At 38.1% G+C, this 15,839-nt stretch overlaps 1 protein-coding gene across 1 annotated transcript in view; it reads left to right on the plus strand.

Moving 5' to 3' along the window:
* Positions 1-15,839, plus strand: part of ADGRG7 (adhesion G protein-coupled receptor G7) — an 88,842-nt gene that overhangs the window by 26,671 nt on the left and 46,332 nt on the right. Inside the window, 9 exon segments of the mRNA XM_060297501.1 lie at positions 1,636-1,748; positions 1,997-2,101; positions 7,858-7,906; positions 9,038-9,140; positions 9,142-9,178; positions 9,292-9,399; positions 12,073-12,236; positions 12,571-12,726; positions 15,582-15,694. Of these exon segments, the coding sequence (XP_060153484.1) occupies positions 1,636-1,748; positions 1,997-2,101; positions 7,858-7,906; positions 9,038-9,140; positions 9,142-9,178; positions 9,292-9,399; positions 12,073-12,236; positions 12,571-12,726; positions 15,582-15,694 (948 nt within the window).

Raw genomic sequence — 15,839 nt, forward strand, 5'->3', positions numbered from 1 at the left:
TCCTTCAGATTTTAGGGGAATTTACACCCAGACTTTGAGTCTCCCTTCTATATGGCTCCCTCCTTTCCGGGATATCTCCCTTCAATTTCCAGTTGTGTGGTAGCCCCAGACTGTCTCCTTTCATACCTCGACCCATTAAGACTGTGGCTTTAGGCTGGTGTTTCAGCCACTCCTGCTATACAGACTGGGTAGTGCTCTTAGTGGAGAGACTGTATAAACTTGGAATAGCCTTCAGTTTCTCTCTGCTTTTTATTGCTGTCCAATGTCCTCAAGTAGTTAGTTTTAAATTTTTGTCCAGTGTTTAAAATTGTCATCTGGGGGAGGGTTAATATGGTACAATCTACTCCATCATTATTGGAACTGGAACTCTGCTTCCTGTATTCATAAGGTTAGTTAATTTGTTCACCATCCACCCTGTCTTTCAATTTAGAGTCCCCAGTGTCCCCAGTGTCCCCAACTCAAAATAACCAGTCACTAGATCCAAACAATCGAGTCTCAGGTATGCTCCTGTGTTGATTGACACCTGACTTCCTTAGAGCCACTGTTTTAGATCAGGTTCTCATTTAGCTAGCAGGTCTTCTTTGCCTCCCAGCCTCAGTCACTTCCCGTATTGCTTGAGATATCTTCCTAAAAAATATTCCTTACTATGTTACTTCCTTGTTTTAAGACCCCTCTAGGCTGCTGCAGGGTTAAATCTTTTCAGCTTGTTCTATAAAGCTGCTCACAATGCAGCTTATGTCCTGCTGTTGATCCACGTAGAACCAACGCTCCTGATATGTTAAGCTTTTCTCTGTTCTTGGACACATCAGAACTTTCCATGTTTTTGAATTTTTGCTGTTTGTATCCTGCCTACATTTTATCTGACTTCTTTATTTTTTTTAATTTTATTTTTATTTATTTTTTTCACACACACACAGTATTTTATTTTTACAAGAGATAAATAAACTGACACCAAGCATTGTAAATGTATGACCACAACAAAAGCAACAATGATTGCAATTACCAAACATGAAACACACTCATACTGTGTCATAATATTGACATTCAGTCCAGTAATCCTCCACTGTAACAGCTTCTTTACTTTGCAGTGAAAATTGATTTGTATATTTTTTGCCTCTGAGTCCTTGTGGGATTTTTTTTTTATTCAAACAGAAAGTCACAAAAATTATAATCATCCTCATTATCTGACTTCTTTAGATTTAGTCTTAAAATCTGATGCTAACACCACCTCTTCTGAAAAGTCTTCTCTGGATGGGTTACCTCTGTCCTCAACATCTCTCTTCTATATTCTTATAGCACTTATAGATCTGCATATTGACATGGTTCATCTATATCTATCTATCTAGTCTATATACATCATCTATATAATCTGTTTCCTTCAGTAGATTCTAATCTCCTTGGTCAAGGTGTCGTATCTTTCAAATATGGTTTTTTCATATCCATAACATCTAGTAAGCATTGTATACCCTGTGTAGATTCTCAGTGTATATATTTTTTGATGATCTTACAAAGAATATTTTTCAGCAGTGATATTCAAAATAATGGTTTTACATATAGAAATTAAAGGCCACAGACCCCAAAAGAGAAACTACTCAGCCAGTTCATATACTATTCTGTTATTTATTGTTTCTTTAGGAACATTTACCCCACATCTAGCACCCCTATAGAGTTCTGCAAGAATGGTGGAACCTGGGAAAATGGCAGATGCATTTGTCCAGAAGAGTGGAAAGGACGGAGATGTACGATCAGTAAGGAACCTGTAATCGAACATACTAGTTATTGTAATGGTAGTAACTTAACTAGATAAGAAAGTGTGTAGTTCCTGGCTGGTCAATGAGTCCTATAAGCCTTCTATTACCCTTCGAATTACACCAGAGAGGTTTTGAACTTTGACTTTTATCTGGTTTGAAATTTGAGAAAGAAAAGTGAAAATTTATAATGAAATTTTTTTGATTAATGATGAATTTATGATGAATATTTTTTCTTTCCCTTATAGTTAATTTCTGTGAAAACAGTACCTATGAGAATTTTACTTTTCACAGAATTCCAGTGGGAAGATATGGCTCTTCCTTGCAAACATGTGACAAGAACACTCTGAATGGTTTGTGCTTTTCCAAGCATCTCCTCTGTTTAGGCATATGAATTGCTATGCTGGGTCATACCTATCATCTCTCCAACTAGTGTTAGGTCCCTAGAAGAGGCATCAAGGAAGATTTTGTGGAAGGGTTTGGCTCCATTTCGTGATGCCAATGTTCAAAGTTTTGGGTGTTACATCACATAATTCCAGTTCTCCTAAAAACTGAAATATAGATCGGTAGTAAATTCCTTTTAATTCTTCAATATATTTATTCTTGCAGCCTCCTCCATCTCCTGGAGTTTGATCAGGTTAAGATCTGCTGTTACATAATTTATCTCAATTTTAAAGACTGGGTAGACTGTAGGTTTACACCGTATCTATTTTGAGACTTCATATTTCTAGGTAGAATTGCAGTTAAGTCTCTTCACAGTTAGGAGTCCTTCACCTCTTTGATCATTTTAGTTTTCCATCTTGGAACATTTTCTAGCTTCATCACACCTTTCCTGAAGCGTGACAACCTTGCTTGCACAGAGGCTTTCCAAGAATAAAGGAGCAAATGATATTTTCTATTTCTAATATGCCCCCTGATGCTATCTAGGATTTTGATGACATACACGATTTTAATGCCAGATTGGGTAATATCTTCTAAGAGTAGCCCTTTAAATTCATAGACCCCTTTCCTGACAGCTTAGAGCCCATTATCCCATATGATTTTCCCTAAACGTTTTAACAGTCCTTGGTTTGCATTGATTTTCATCTGACCAATCCTCCTGCCTCTCACACCTTTCTGCAGGTTATCATCCACTTCCTGCAGAACCGGATATCTCAGTAACTAATTCTAGATGTTTATGCAAGTGTTTGATAGTGAATAATGAACCTGGGAAAATTTTTCACATTTTATTTAGATATTTATTTCTATGTGTGTCAAGGGCTCTTTGAAACACTAAATAAATTGTATGCACTGCTCCTTCCTATGTCCTTCTTTGCCTTATTTATTCTAAGAAATTATTTAGACCAGCGTTCCATTTGCCGAATCTAAATTGCCTCTGCCCACATATATCATACTTACTCAAGTATTCATGATTCTACTCTTTACATAGTTCTTTCCAGCTTCTTGATTAAAAGCTCAGAGGTAAAAGAAGAGCTTCAACTGTATTGGTACTTACTTCCTGTGGTATGTCCATAGATACTTACCATCATAATTTATTTTTTATAGTATTTGTTTTTTAAAATTTATTTATTTATTTATTTTTGGCTGCCTTGGGTCTTCCTTGCTGTGTGCAGGCTTTCTTTAGTTGCGGTGAGTGGGGGCTACTCTTTGTTGCACTGCGCGTGCTTCTCATTGCGGTGGCTTCTCTTGTTGCAGAGCACAGGCTCTAGGTGCATGGGCTTCAGTAGTTGTGGCACACGGGCTCAGTAGTTGTGGCTCGCAGGCTCTAGAGCGCAGGCTCAGTAGTTGTGGCGCATGGACTTAGTTGCTCCGAGGCACGTGGGATCTTCCTGGACCAGGGCTCGAACCTGTGTCCCCTGCATTGGCAGGCGGATTCTTTTTTTTTTTTTTAAAGAAGATATTGGGGGTAGGAATTTATTAATTAATTTATTTATTTTTGCTGTGTTGGGTCTTCGTTTCTGTGCAAGGGTTTTCTCTAGTTGTGGCAAGCGGGGGCCACTCTTCATCATGGTGCGCGGGCCTCTCACTATCGTGGCCTCTTTTGTTGCGGAGCACAGGCTCCAGACGCGCAGGCTCAGTAGTTGTGGCTCACAGGCCTTGTTGCTCCGCAGCATGTGGGATCCTCCCAGACCAGGGCTCGAACCTGTGTCCCCTGCATTAGCAGGCAGATTCTCAACCACTACGCCACCAGGGAAGCCCAGGCGGATTCTTAACCACTGCACCACCAGGGGAGTCCTACCGTCATAATTTTTATATATTTTTTGTGTCTTAAATATTTCTTTATAATTTACAAAACAGATACGGCTACAAAAAATAACTGTGCTGTTGAATCAGGAAGCGTAAAAATGTCAGTAATATAGCCATCAAGGGACATCACACTTGCTTGAAAGATATTACTTTTTTTGGGACAAGAGAATCACCATCTTTCATTTGGTTATGTATTTTTCTTTTCTGAGTAACTATTATGGTTTTTTGTGGGTTTATTTTTGTTTGTGTTTTTTTTTTTTTTTTTGCGGTACGCGGGCCTCTCACTGCTGTGGCCTCTCCCGCTGCGGAGCACAGGCTCCGGACGCGCAGGCTCAGCGGCCATGGCTCACGGGCCTAGCCGCTCCGCGGCATGTGAGATCTTCCCGGACCGGGGCACGAACCCGTGTCCCCTGCATCGGCAGGCGGACTTTCAACCACTGTGCCACCAGGGAAGCCCTACATACTCTTTTAATTTATAACTTGTTTTTGTCACTTTAATACTTTGTAAACATCTTTTTAATATAAATACTTATACATCTACATCATAAATTTTAGATAACTGCATGATATGAGTCAGCTATTATTTAAGCGGTTCTCTGCTGCTGGACATTTAGATAGCTTCAAGTCTTTTGGTATTTCATTCTTGTACATAATCTTTGTTTGCATGACCTATTATTTCCTTAGGAGAAATTCCTAGTAGTTCTCAGTTCACTAATATTATAACCAGTACCTAGTTAGTGTTGAGTCCTCAAAGTAGAAAAAGTGCAAATGCCTGAAACAGAACATTGACAAGATTATAATTCTGAGAGATGATGGTAGAGGTGTTATAAACAATTGAACTGGTGTATTTTATGACTTCAGATTTCTCTAGGAGTCTGGGTCCTTCTCACTGGGAGTGTGAACACTCCCATTTTTCTTGAAGTTGGTCCAGAGTCTATGTTCAGTGAACTCCCTTCAGAGCTGGAGGTTCTGTGTTTGCAGTCTTGCTGGAGGCAAAGGAGAGGAGTGGATGTTTTTGGTGAGAAGGCTGAGGAAAGAACCATTGTGGGATTTGGCTGAGAAAGTCACAGATCATGAGATAGATGAAAACACTGTCCCATTAATAAACAGTTATGAATTTTACTGGCTTAAGGCATGGAGAAAAAAGAAAACAATTATGTGTGATTTATGTGTAAAGTCCAAATGGCATAGAAGAAGGTGTTTAGAGGATAAATAAAAAATTTCAATATAGGATGCGTTGAAATATGAAATGGTATAACCACACTCAATCCTTCCTTCCTCCCACTCTGAATTTCTAGTCTACTTATTTTTCTAATGATGGGCTATCAGTTTACCCTCTCCCAGGTGATCTTTTGTGTAAACCCTTGTGGACTCAGGTCTTTATTCATGTAAATAAGGCTTTTGCCTCAATCTCGAGCCCTAAGATCGTGTCAGCAAGCTCTTAGCTCTCCTCAGGAGAACACTCTTGGTGAGCTGCCAACAGAGGTAATCTCTCTCTCTCTCTCCTCTCTCCCCTGGAAGGAAATTAATTGTTACTTGGGGCAACTCTTCCTTTCCAAACTCCATCCGCTGAACTGAGACCAATGTGGAGGTCTCCTGATAGGCACCAGCCTAAATGGTAAATCTCACTCTGACTTTCCCCTTCTTTCATCTACAGTTTCCTTTCTGTGTCTCTAAGCTACCGAACTCCCCTTCTACACATATGGGGAGAAGTGGACAGGGTGAGAGTGAAACAGAGGAGAGTGACAGGGAGGAAAGAACTCACTCCAGCTTCATTCATCGCACGTTGTCACGGCAGAGTTCTCCAGCATCCTTTCACGCATTCTCTTGTTCTAAACTGGGAGGAGGCAGGGTGTTGAAGTGGGCCCAGCCAGGGCAGAGTCTCTGCTGGTAAAGGCATCTGACTCAATCAGTGAATCTAAGACCTTATTTCTCCATTTTGAACACTTGCTGTAAAGACTGATCCATAACCTTGAAACTTTGCTGTTACGTTCAAGCTCCTAGTTGTCCTTGTTTACCTAACTTTGGGAACATAAAACTGCTAATACTGACTACCTTGTACATTTCCATTGCACATTTCTGTTTGCATTTCTGTTCTAGCCAGCTTTCTTTGCTTACAAGACAGCTGATCAAGTTATCTTAACCAAAAGAGAGCTACTGTAAAGAGGCATATGGAATCTCCTGGGAACCTAGGAACAGGATCATAATACAGCTGGGCCCTGTGGATGCTGGACCAGGGGGATGGCAGGGCTTCCAAGGCAGCTTTGAAGCTCTTAGTAGAGCAGTTTTGGGTCTTCCCTGTGGGAGAATGTAACGGCAGTGGCTGTTGAAATCAGACGGTTCTGGATTCAAATCTTCGCATTGCTTTTTGGTAGCTACATGATTTAGTCCAAATTACTCCATATCTCTCCAAAGAGCCTCAGATTCTTCAGTGTAATATGGGAGTGATTTTGGGACTCGCTTCAGCAGGATTCTTGTAAGGCTCAAATGAGATAATGTATGTAAATCGCTAGCATAATACTGGACTTATCCATATTAAATCTTGGAAAAATAGGTTAGCAGCTGTGTTTATCATTAACATGACTCAGTAAACATGTATGTCTCATCTTTATTTATAGTTTCTGCTCTCTCATAATTTAACCCTTTCATGATGTTGGGGAAGTAAAATTAAAAACAAAATCTTCTCCCAACGCAGAAATCCTCTCCACAAAGGTAGTAGAGAAAGAAAACACTTTAATTATTGCACAGGCATTAAACCAGAATGTGACGAACATCACAGACAAACCCTTAATAGACTGGGAAGAAGAAGGGAATCTGACCTCTTTAGGTAGGCAAGCAGATACAACCTGTTACATACATGTTTTCAGATAAATAATAACTAGTCCTCAGTTAAGAGAACTCCACAGCACTATTTGCCACACACAGTTTATCCTAAGTTAACTGGGTAATTGAGGTGACCTTTTGTGTTAGCTAATTGACTTTATCCAGAGGAAGAACAAACCTTTCATATCTTTATGAAAGGAGGTAGTTTTGCAACTTGGAGCAAGGTGCCCACCCACCGAAGTTAGGCTACTACTCTCCCACAGAAACTGGGAGATAGGGGCACTAGCTAGCTCCCTCGATGTTTCCATTTCAAAGAGATGGTTCCCAGGTCCCTGAGAAAGACATTCCTAGGTCTTTGACAAAATGCCAATCTAGTTTTCAAAAGGATTTATTTACATTTCAAAGAGAAGAGAAAGTGCCTGCAAGTTTTCTAAAGTAAATGCTCAAAGAAAAAGGAGGGGAGGGAAATTTCTTCCCTTATTTTCCACAGGAAGAATTAAACCTCTCATTTTTAATTTGTATTTGTCCTTACAATGATATGCAATTCTCCCTTAGTATCCGTGGGGGATTGGTTCCAGGACCATCCCCTCTCTTACCTCCCCGGCTCCCCACGGAAACCAAAATGCCCGGATGCTCAAGTCCCTTATATAAAATGGTGTAGTTGGCTATCCGTATCTGCGTGGGGTTCCACATTAGCAAATTCAACCAACCACGGAAACGAAACCCGTGGATACGGAGGGCTGACTCTAATGACCTCTCTGGTCCCCTTGAAAGCCAGGCTTTTCTGATATAACTGCTGCACTAAATGGAAGATTCCTAGGGAAAAGAATCAGATTGCTTCTAGTCATTTGTACTAGGTTGATGGCCAGCCTCCTGATTGGGATCTCTGAGACATGCACCCACCTATCATCCAATCAGTTACGACAAGAGGAGGAAAGAATAATATGGAAGGAATAAAGGCCTTACAAGTGGCTGTGGCTAGAGCAGCCCTTTAAAAGCAGCAAACACCCCCATGTACCTGGCCCATTTTTCCCTTTAGCCTTCAAATGCCTGAAGGAGCTCCCCTTAGTATCGCCAGTGTTTCACAGGTACTGACCTTTTAGTGGGTGCTCAACAGACACTGTTGGTTGAATGAATGTATGAACTATGTTCTTAGCAGATTGCAGTTTTGTTAGGTACTCCTCCTGTCGAAAGCAGCTCTGGAGTATGATTGCTATTCATCAAGTGGGAAATGCATAGTGTGAATTGCTGAAAATTACAGAAAATGGTGTTATGAAAGGAAAACTTTTGAAATAGAGAAGTTGACTTGAATGTTTCCATATGAATGACTATCACATTCTTTTTATGAAGTTTTTTAAATTATTTAAAAATTTATTTCTTTTTAAAATCTCACTTGAGGAAGAGAAAAGATGTATTAGTGTCAGGAATAAAGATTTAGAATAAAGAACAATTACATATTAATGAAATTCTTTCATTTCTGGGAAAACTAGATTGAACCAGTTATCTTAAATAGAGACATTTTGTTTTATCAAGTACAGAAAGAGTGGAAATATTTTTTATAGGAAACAGGAAAAGAAACAGTCTTATGACTTACCTTTGGAGAGCACCAAATTAATAGATTCCCCCCACTCCCTCCCACCTTCCATCTAATCTATCTTTTAACTTATCCAAAGTAGAAAAGAACATTGTGAAAACCTGCAAAGTTTAGTTAATAGCCGAGGCAATGAGCTCAGAGATCTGCTCTTCCATAATTCCATATGAACTGTCACCTCAGGAGTCGACACTTATAAGAGATGCTTTGGAACCCGAGGGGTTTGTGTGAGAGGAGAGAGTTGAATAAGAGGAAATTGAGTCTCAGCACTGGAGAAACAAAAATCAAATGCCTGGTCATTGTAGGGTGGTAGCGCCATCCTTTTATGAGAAGAGCAGAATAACAAAGACTGTTTCTACTGGGAAATCTGTCATTCTTGAATTCCAGCTTTCTGGCATCTGTGTCCAAGGTACGTGTCAGTGGGAGGAGTCCACCAGAACTTTAAAAAAAGGTATATGTAACAAAGTAAGACTCTCGTAAAGAAAGTCAGATATTTTTAGGGAATTGTGCCAATATTGTGATCACATGAATTCTGTGCTCATTCCTTTCTACTGGAATGTGGGACACACACAACTGATTTTATGACAAATCTCCACAATATTATGTTGTTACATTTTATTCTATGCAGGCTTATTGAGCAAATTGAAACTTATTCCTTGTCTTTGGCCAACACGTCAGTGGTAGAACCTAGTATAGCAATACAGTCTGTTAATTTCTCTTCAGAAGGCCACTGTGGGATCTACAGGTGTTCTCTTCACTGTGCTGAAAGGTGAGCTGTTTGTTTCAGGTTCTTGTAATAGCAGAGAGCATTCTGCTACCGATAATGCTCTATTCGTGAAAGTGTAGGCTTTTATGAAATTCTGCTTTTTTTCCTTCTCATAGGAACTAGGGATTCTCTGGTTTCTGGTTCCACAGTTGTAAATGCAAGTGTGGACAAACTGAATCTGAATGAACAGGCTGAACTTCAGATCTTGCTCAACACCACGAAAAGCAGGTCTTAAATTATGTTACATGAAAAAATGCACTCCAATTCATGGAATTAATAACTTACATCCATTGAACGAGAAATAATGTTTACTGTTTCACACTGAATAATTTGTGTTTGAGTATGTTTGAGTTCTGACAAATTATGTTAATGTCAAGTCTACTATTCTAGGCCATAGAGATAATTTCTTTTTTTATTTTTTCCTCTCTTTCTTTGCAAAAACCCTTTGGAGGGTAGCAGAATTGAAATGCTCTGGCCATGGATGCAAATCTGTTTTCCAACAAAAATCTAGCTAAAGTGGTTCAGTTTTACATTTAAAAATACATTTAAAAAATACTCAGTCGTAAGCTTTGCCTGTGTTTACTAGTGGAATGACACTCACAGGCTTAAATTCATCCTATAGACCTGACCTTGGGATATTTTATGTAATTGATGCAGTTATCATCTAGCAGTACCAATTTTCAGTTATCTCTACTAGTATGGTGCCCACCATGAGCTCCTTATCATCTTGCATGTGGCCCTTTAGAAATTCTTATGTCTATCTTGAAATGTTTGTACTTTTCTTTTTTTTCTTAATTAATTTTTGTTGGAGTATAGTTGCTTTACAATGTTGCATTAGTTTCTGCTGTACAGCAAAATGAATCAGCTATACATATACATATATGCCCTCTTTTTTAGATTTCTTTCCCATTTAGGTCACCACAGTGCATTAAGTAGAGTTCCCTGTGCTATACAGTACATTCTCATTAGTTGTCTATTTTATACATAATACCACTAGCGTATATGTGTCAATCCCAATCTCCCAATTCCTCCCACCCCCACTCTTTCCCCCTTGGTATCCATACATTGTACTTTTCAGAGTCTAAAAAAAAATTGGTTAATTCAACTACAATAAGCAAACCAAACACACACATTTACTTTTATTCTCTCCCCAAATAAAAAAATCCAGTGCCAGAAAGTACATATTTTAGAAAGACTAAGTTCATAATTCTCACTGGTTATATAATTCTAATTGGCTAATTCTTTATTGGTTGTAGAAGTTGCAAATATCTTCTCTCCAGTCTATAGCTATCTTTTACTTGGTTTTTCATGTCTTTTGTCATACTCAAATTTTAATTTATAATGCAGTCCAATGTACCAATCTTTTTTCTGTAATTGGTACTTAAAAAAAATTCATTGCTCTACTAAAGTCATGCTAGTCTCCTATATTTTCTCCTGAATATTTTTAGTGTTTGTGTTTGTATTTAGGTATTCAGTACACCTTGAATTTATGTATTTAAAGGAAAACGTATATCCTTTAATAAATTCATTAGATAATAAAAGAAATTGTTAAAAAATAATCATTCAGCTAAAGAGGCATAAAAATTAAAATAAATGTAAAGAAATCTAGAAGGAAGAAATTAATAAAAATAGAAATTAACAAATGCTAGAGTTGATCAACAAAATAAAAATTTGATTCCATGAAAGACTAATGAAAAATATGCAAGCTTCTGACAAGTTTGATCAAGAAAAGAGAGAATATAAATAAACATCAAGGAGGATTATGTCTAGAGATATGGAGATTCTTTTAAAATTATAAGATAATGGTAAATATAATTTATTCTAGTGAATCTAATTATCTAGATGAAAAGATGATTTTCTAATAAATAACCAGAATACTGTAGAAATGAGGAGATGGGTGAGTAGGGAATTTCATGTTTTACATCTATATACTTGGATGGATTTGGATTTTACATCAAGCATGTCACTCTTTTATAAAAATAAGATTAAAAAGAAGGCATACTACATTTTTAGGGTTAACTTTGTCACCTAGTATCCAGGAGGAACAATTTGGTGGGCTTAATGTGCCATGAAAACACCTCAGAAGCCAATGTCTTTATTTCCCAGATGAGGACAGAACAAAGTGGCTGGCTGTGGAGGACATCTGGGGGGCTGTCAGGTCCTTGCCTGCCTATCTCTCAAAGCACAAGACTGATTAGGCTGGTCTCACCACCACCGCTTTAGTTTTCCTTGTATATATAATATACATATATGTGTGTGTGTGTGTATATATATATATATACACACACACGTATATATATACACACACATGCAAATACACACACACGTTTTTCACTTGTGAAATACAGCAGAGTTCACCCTCTGCTGTTTCCCTGATATGCACAACTTGAGCTCCAGTCTGTTAATACAGTGGTCCCTGCTCAGTCCCTCTGAATGGGAGACAGACCTCACAGAGCAATCCTCTAGGTACAGCTGTCCTGATGTTCACCCTCTGCTGTTTCTTGTTTGATGTCTTGTCAGTGGGGGAAGCAACGTGGTCTTGAGCTACCTTCACATCGTGTTCACTCCGTCTCACTGCATAGAAAGTAAGAATGTTTACTTTATACATGATATACTTCCAATTTTTTTTCCAGGCGGATTAGACAGGAATTATGGTTTCCATTTAGAACATAAGGAATCTTATCTCAGGAAAAAAACTTAATGAGGGTGGAATAGCCAACCACAGATCATATGTTAATTACATACCGCAATTAAATAAAGGCAGCCAGCAAACCACGTTTTCTGTACTTTACCCAAGTATTAAGCAGTCATGCAGTTCAGTGATGGCATGGGACTTTGTTTCTTGCTTACCCTAAGGTTCATTTATTAATTTTAGTGTCCTTTTTTCCCCCTCACAGCTAATGCCAAGGCATGTGGCTTTGTAGTGTATCAAAACAGCAAGCTTTTCCAATCAAAAACTTTTATAGCTAAATCACATTTTAGTCAAAAAATTATCTCAAGCAAAACTGATGAAAATGTGGAAGATCAGAGCACTTCTGTTGAAATGTTTTTTAGTCCAAGGGTGAGTTTTCCTATTAACAGAAATAATTCAGCCCACTCTTGATTGCAAAACCAGGGACGGTTTGGGCAAAAGAAATTCACAGAACAACTCTTTGAAAGATTCTTTGACAGTGTTCACTTCAACTTCCCCCATCCATATTTTTGTAGACTAGCTAAACCCAAAATTAACTACTTTGAATTTTGTATCCCTTTTCCTCTCCTCAATCTGTAATGAAGATGCTATGCTTTGTACATATCTAATTGGTTTCTCATATGCTTATCTTGGCCTATTTGATTTTTTTCTACCCAATTAAGCATTTTGAAAAATCAGTTGCCATTGTCTTATCAATTCACAGTACAATGAAAAAGAATTCCAGCTTCATTCCTATGCCTGTGACTATTGGAATTTTTCCCTGAAGGATTGGGACACACATGGCTGTCACAAAGAAGGAGTCATTGATGGATTCTTGCGCTGCCGCTGCAACCATACTACTAACTTCGCGGTATTGATGGTAAGGGTGTGCACGGTAATCTCCTTCCTGACAAGAATTTCCTTATATATGATTTTGGTATGTACTAACTGGAGATAATTTGGGGGGTTAGTTTACATAGACACTCAACTCAGATTAAACAGAAAAACAGGGAATGGAGTTAGAGGACTAAGAAGGGAAGTGCTGGTAAAGGCAAGTAGAATAGAGTTTTTTGCAATATAGTCTCCGGATAGATGAGTTCAGTACTGTGTATTTAATAATGAGAAGGGAGCCCACGTGCAAAAGAGGAGCTGACGGACTGCACTCAACTAACTCACATATCAGAAGCATGAAGTTGCTACAGCCAGAGATAAGGCTGTATAGCTGTGTGCTGAAGACAGGTTCAGTACATACATAGCTGTGGGTGGGCAGTCTGCATCAGTTACCCACAGCTTTTTCCATTGTAATCATCTAAGTTACTAAGTTTATGCCAGAAGATATAAGAGGAAAAGCTCTTTAATTCAACTTGTCCCATAATACCTCCGTGTGTGCTGTTTCATTCCAGTGCTACCCCGTACAAGTAACTGGCAACAGCTCTGGTGTGCAGCTGTTTATACACCTCTGAGATTTCTTGGGCTGACCTTTTTAGGAAGACGGGCTTCTGTTTGTTTCATTTCCAGAAACCTATTATTCTGGTGAAAACAAAAATGTTTATTTATATACTGGATGGAATGTTTTTATATGCAGTGGAATGGGGAGGGATGTAGAGTGTCTTACCCTTACTAAGGGCCTAGTAACACTATGACTCTTCCAAAGAGAAGCAGATGTTTTAATTTTCTAGTAGCTAAGAAGTACCCGTATTTGAGAAGCCAATGGAGATCCAGAACATACTGGTACAACATAGAATATCAAATTATAGAGCCTTGCTTTTAAAATATTTTTGAGATAACTATCATTTTCTTATTTTAATTACCAAATATTTAAAAATTGATTTTGACTATTTATTTTATAACTTGCAGTACAGAGAGATCTGATTTCTCAATCAGAAATGTAAAGATAAAATTTTACCTTTTTTGATATCTTAAGATCATTAGTATTATTGAATAGCTGTGTAAAGCTCAGATTGCTTTGTATATTAAATGATACAGACTATACTGTCATAGTTATTTTTCTCCTTTTTTGAAGTCAGACTTTTCAGCTATTCTTACTAATATCTGAGTCTGCCTCAATGCCCACCTACTCATGTTTATAATTAGTTTTGGTTGCAAAATTTAAAAAAAAAAGCTGATTAGAATTGTATGTAAAGTTTAAGAGCAGATAGGCTCTGAGTGTATAGATGATTTCTAAGATCTGAAGATATATGTATTCTATGATTCTTTGTCATCTACTTAGTATACTGCAGATAGGAAGTAATGTGAAATTTTTGTTTTGTTATTATTATTTTTTTTTGGCGGTACGCGGGCCTCTCACTCTTGTGGCCTCTCCCATTGTGGAGCACAGGCTCTGGACGTGCAGGCTCAGCGGCCATGACTTACGGGCCCAGCTGCTCCGCGGCATGTGGGATCTTCCCGGACCGGGGCACGAACCTGTGTCCCCTGCATCGGCAGGTGGACTCTCAACCACTGTGCCACCAGGGAAGCCCTGTTTTATTATTTTTTAAAACAAAGTTTATTTTATTTTTATTTTTTCCCTACTAAAGCAATACATACTCATTGCATACAGAGTGAGTCTGCTTACTCAACAGAAATATACTGACATGGAAAAATGTGTATGATATCTTAAAATAGTTTGAAAATAATTTGATTATGTTAACAAACCCCTGTTTATTTGTGCAAAGAGACATAGATAATATTTGTAAGCACCTATAAAAAGGTCACCTCTGGAGAAGAATAGGATTTCAAGAGGTAGAGTATGATGTGGGGTAGAGGCAGTAAAGAGGAACGTGTGCTTTTTAAAATTATGTTTCTATACTATTTTCATGTTTTATAAATAAGCATTTTCAGCTTTTCTAATTTTAACAATTTGAAAAATTAGAAAGTACAGACAAGCAAAAATAATTATGTATATATATCCTATCCACCCAGTGACCGCCATTATTACCTCTCCAGATTTCTAAGAGTACGTACTTATGTGGAATATATTTTTCTATGACTACATACTAAAAAGCTGGGGTAGATATAGATATACTACATAAAAATTATACCCCATTTTCCAAAGAAAAATGAACAGGATCGTTTGAATATCTTTCCATGTCCATAAAAATATTTCTGCAACTTTATTTTTAGTACATTAGCTTAGATATGCAGATTTTCCCTTGGATTATAGTTACACATAAAAATAATTTAATGGGTAAATAAAGCAACTCTAGCCAATTTAGATCTAACACAAACAACTTTGATTTTAGACATTGAGGAATAGTATATATGTCTTCCCTAACTGAATTAGTTAGGTAACTGTTCTTAAGCCTCTATTTCATGTAAACTGCTTAGAGATAAGGAGTTGATTTATTTCCTTTAAAAATATCACAGCTTGGGGCTTCCCTGGTGGCGCAGTGGTTGAGAGTCCGCCTGCCGATGCAGGGGACATGGGTTCGTGCCCCGGTCCGGGAAGATCCCACATGCCGCGGAGCGGCTGGGCCCGTGAGCCATGGCTGCTAAGCCTGCACATCCGGAGCCTGTACTCCGCTGCAACGGGAGAGGCCCCAACAGTGAGAGGCCCGCGTACAGCAAAAAAAAAAAAAAAAAAAAAAAAATCACAGCTTTATATAAAAAAAGACATATCTGGCTATTTTGATCAATATATCTGATTGCTTTAATCAGTGTACCTCTTTATGATGTTGACTTTCATAGATAGTTCAGAATGGTTATTTAAAAATAATGAGTCAACTTACTTTCCAGAGTTTCAAAAAAGAATATAAATATCCTGAATCACTAGATGTATTTTCCACATTTGGATGTGCACTGTCCATTGCTGCTCTGGCTCTCACAATTATATTACTGGTCAGCACCAGGTAACCTGAAGGGAAGCAGGCTCTTCTCATGAGAGAAATTGCTATCCTGATATCATTTCCTTTCAGCATATTCCCATTAGAATACAGTCTCTTGGAACTGGAAAGAAAATCAGATTTAGTTCAACATACACATTTTACAAGATAC

This window comes from Globicephala melas, chromosome 4, assembly GCF_963455315.2.
Source record: "Globicephala melas chromosome 4, mGloMel1.2, whole genome shotgun sequence".
NCBI lineage: Eukaryota > Metazoa > Chordata > Mammalia > Artiodactyla > Delphinidae > Globicephala > Globicephala melas.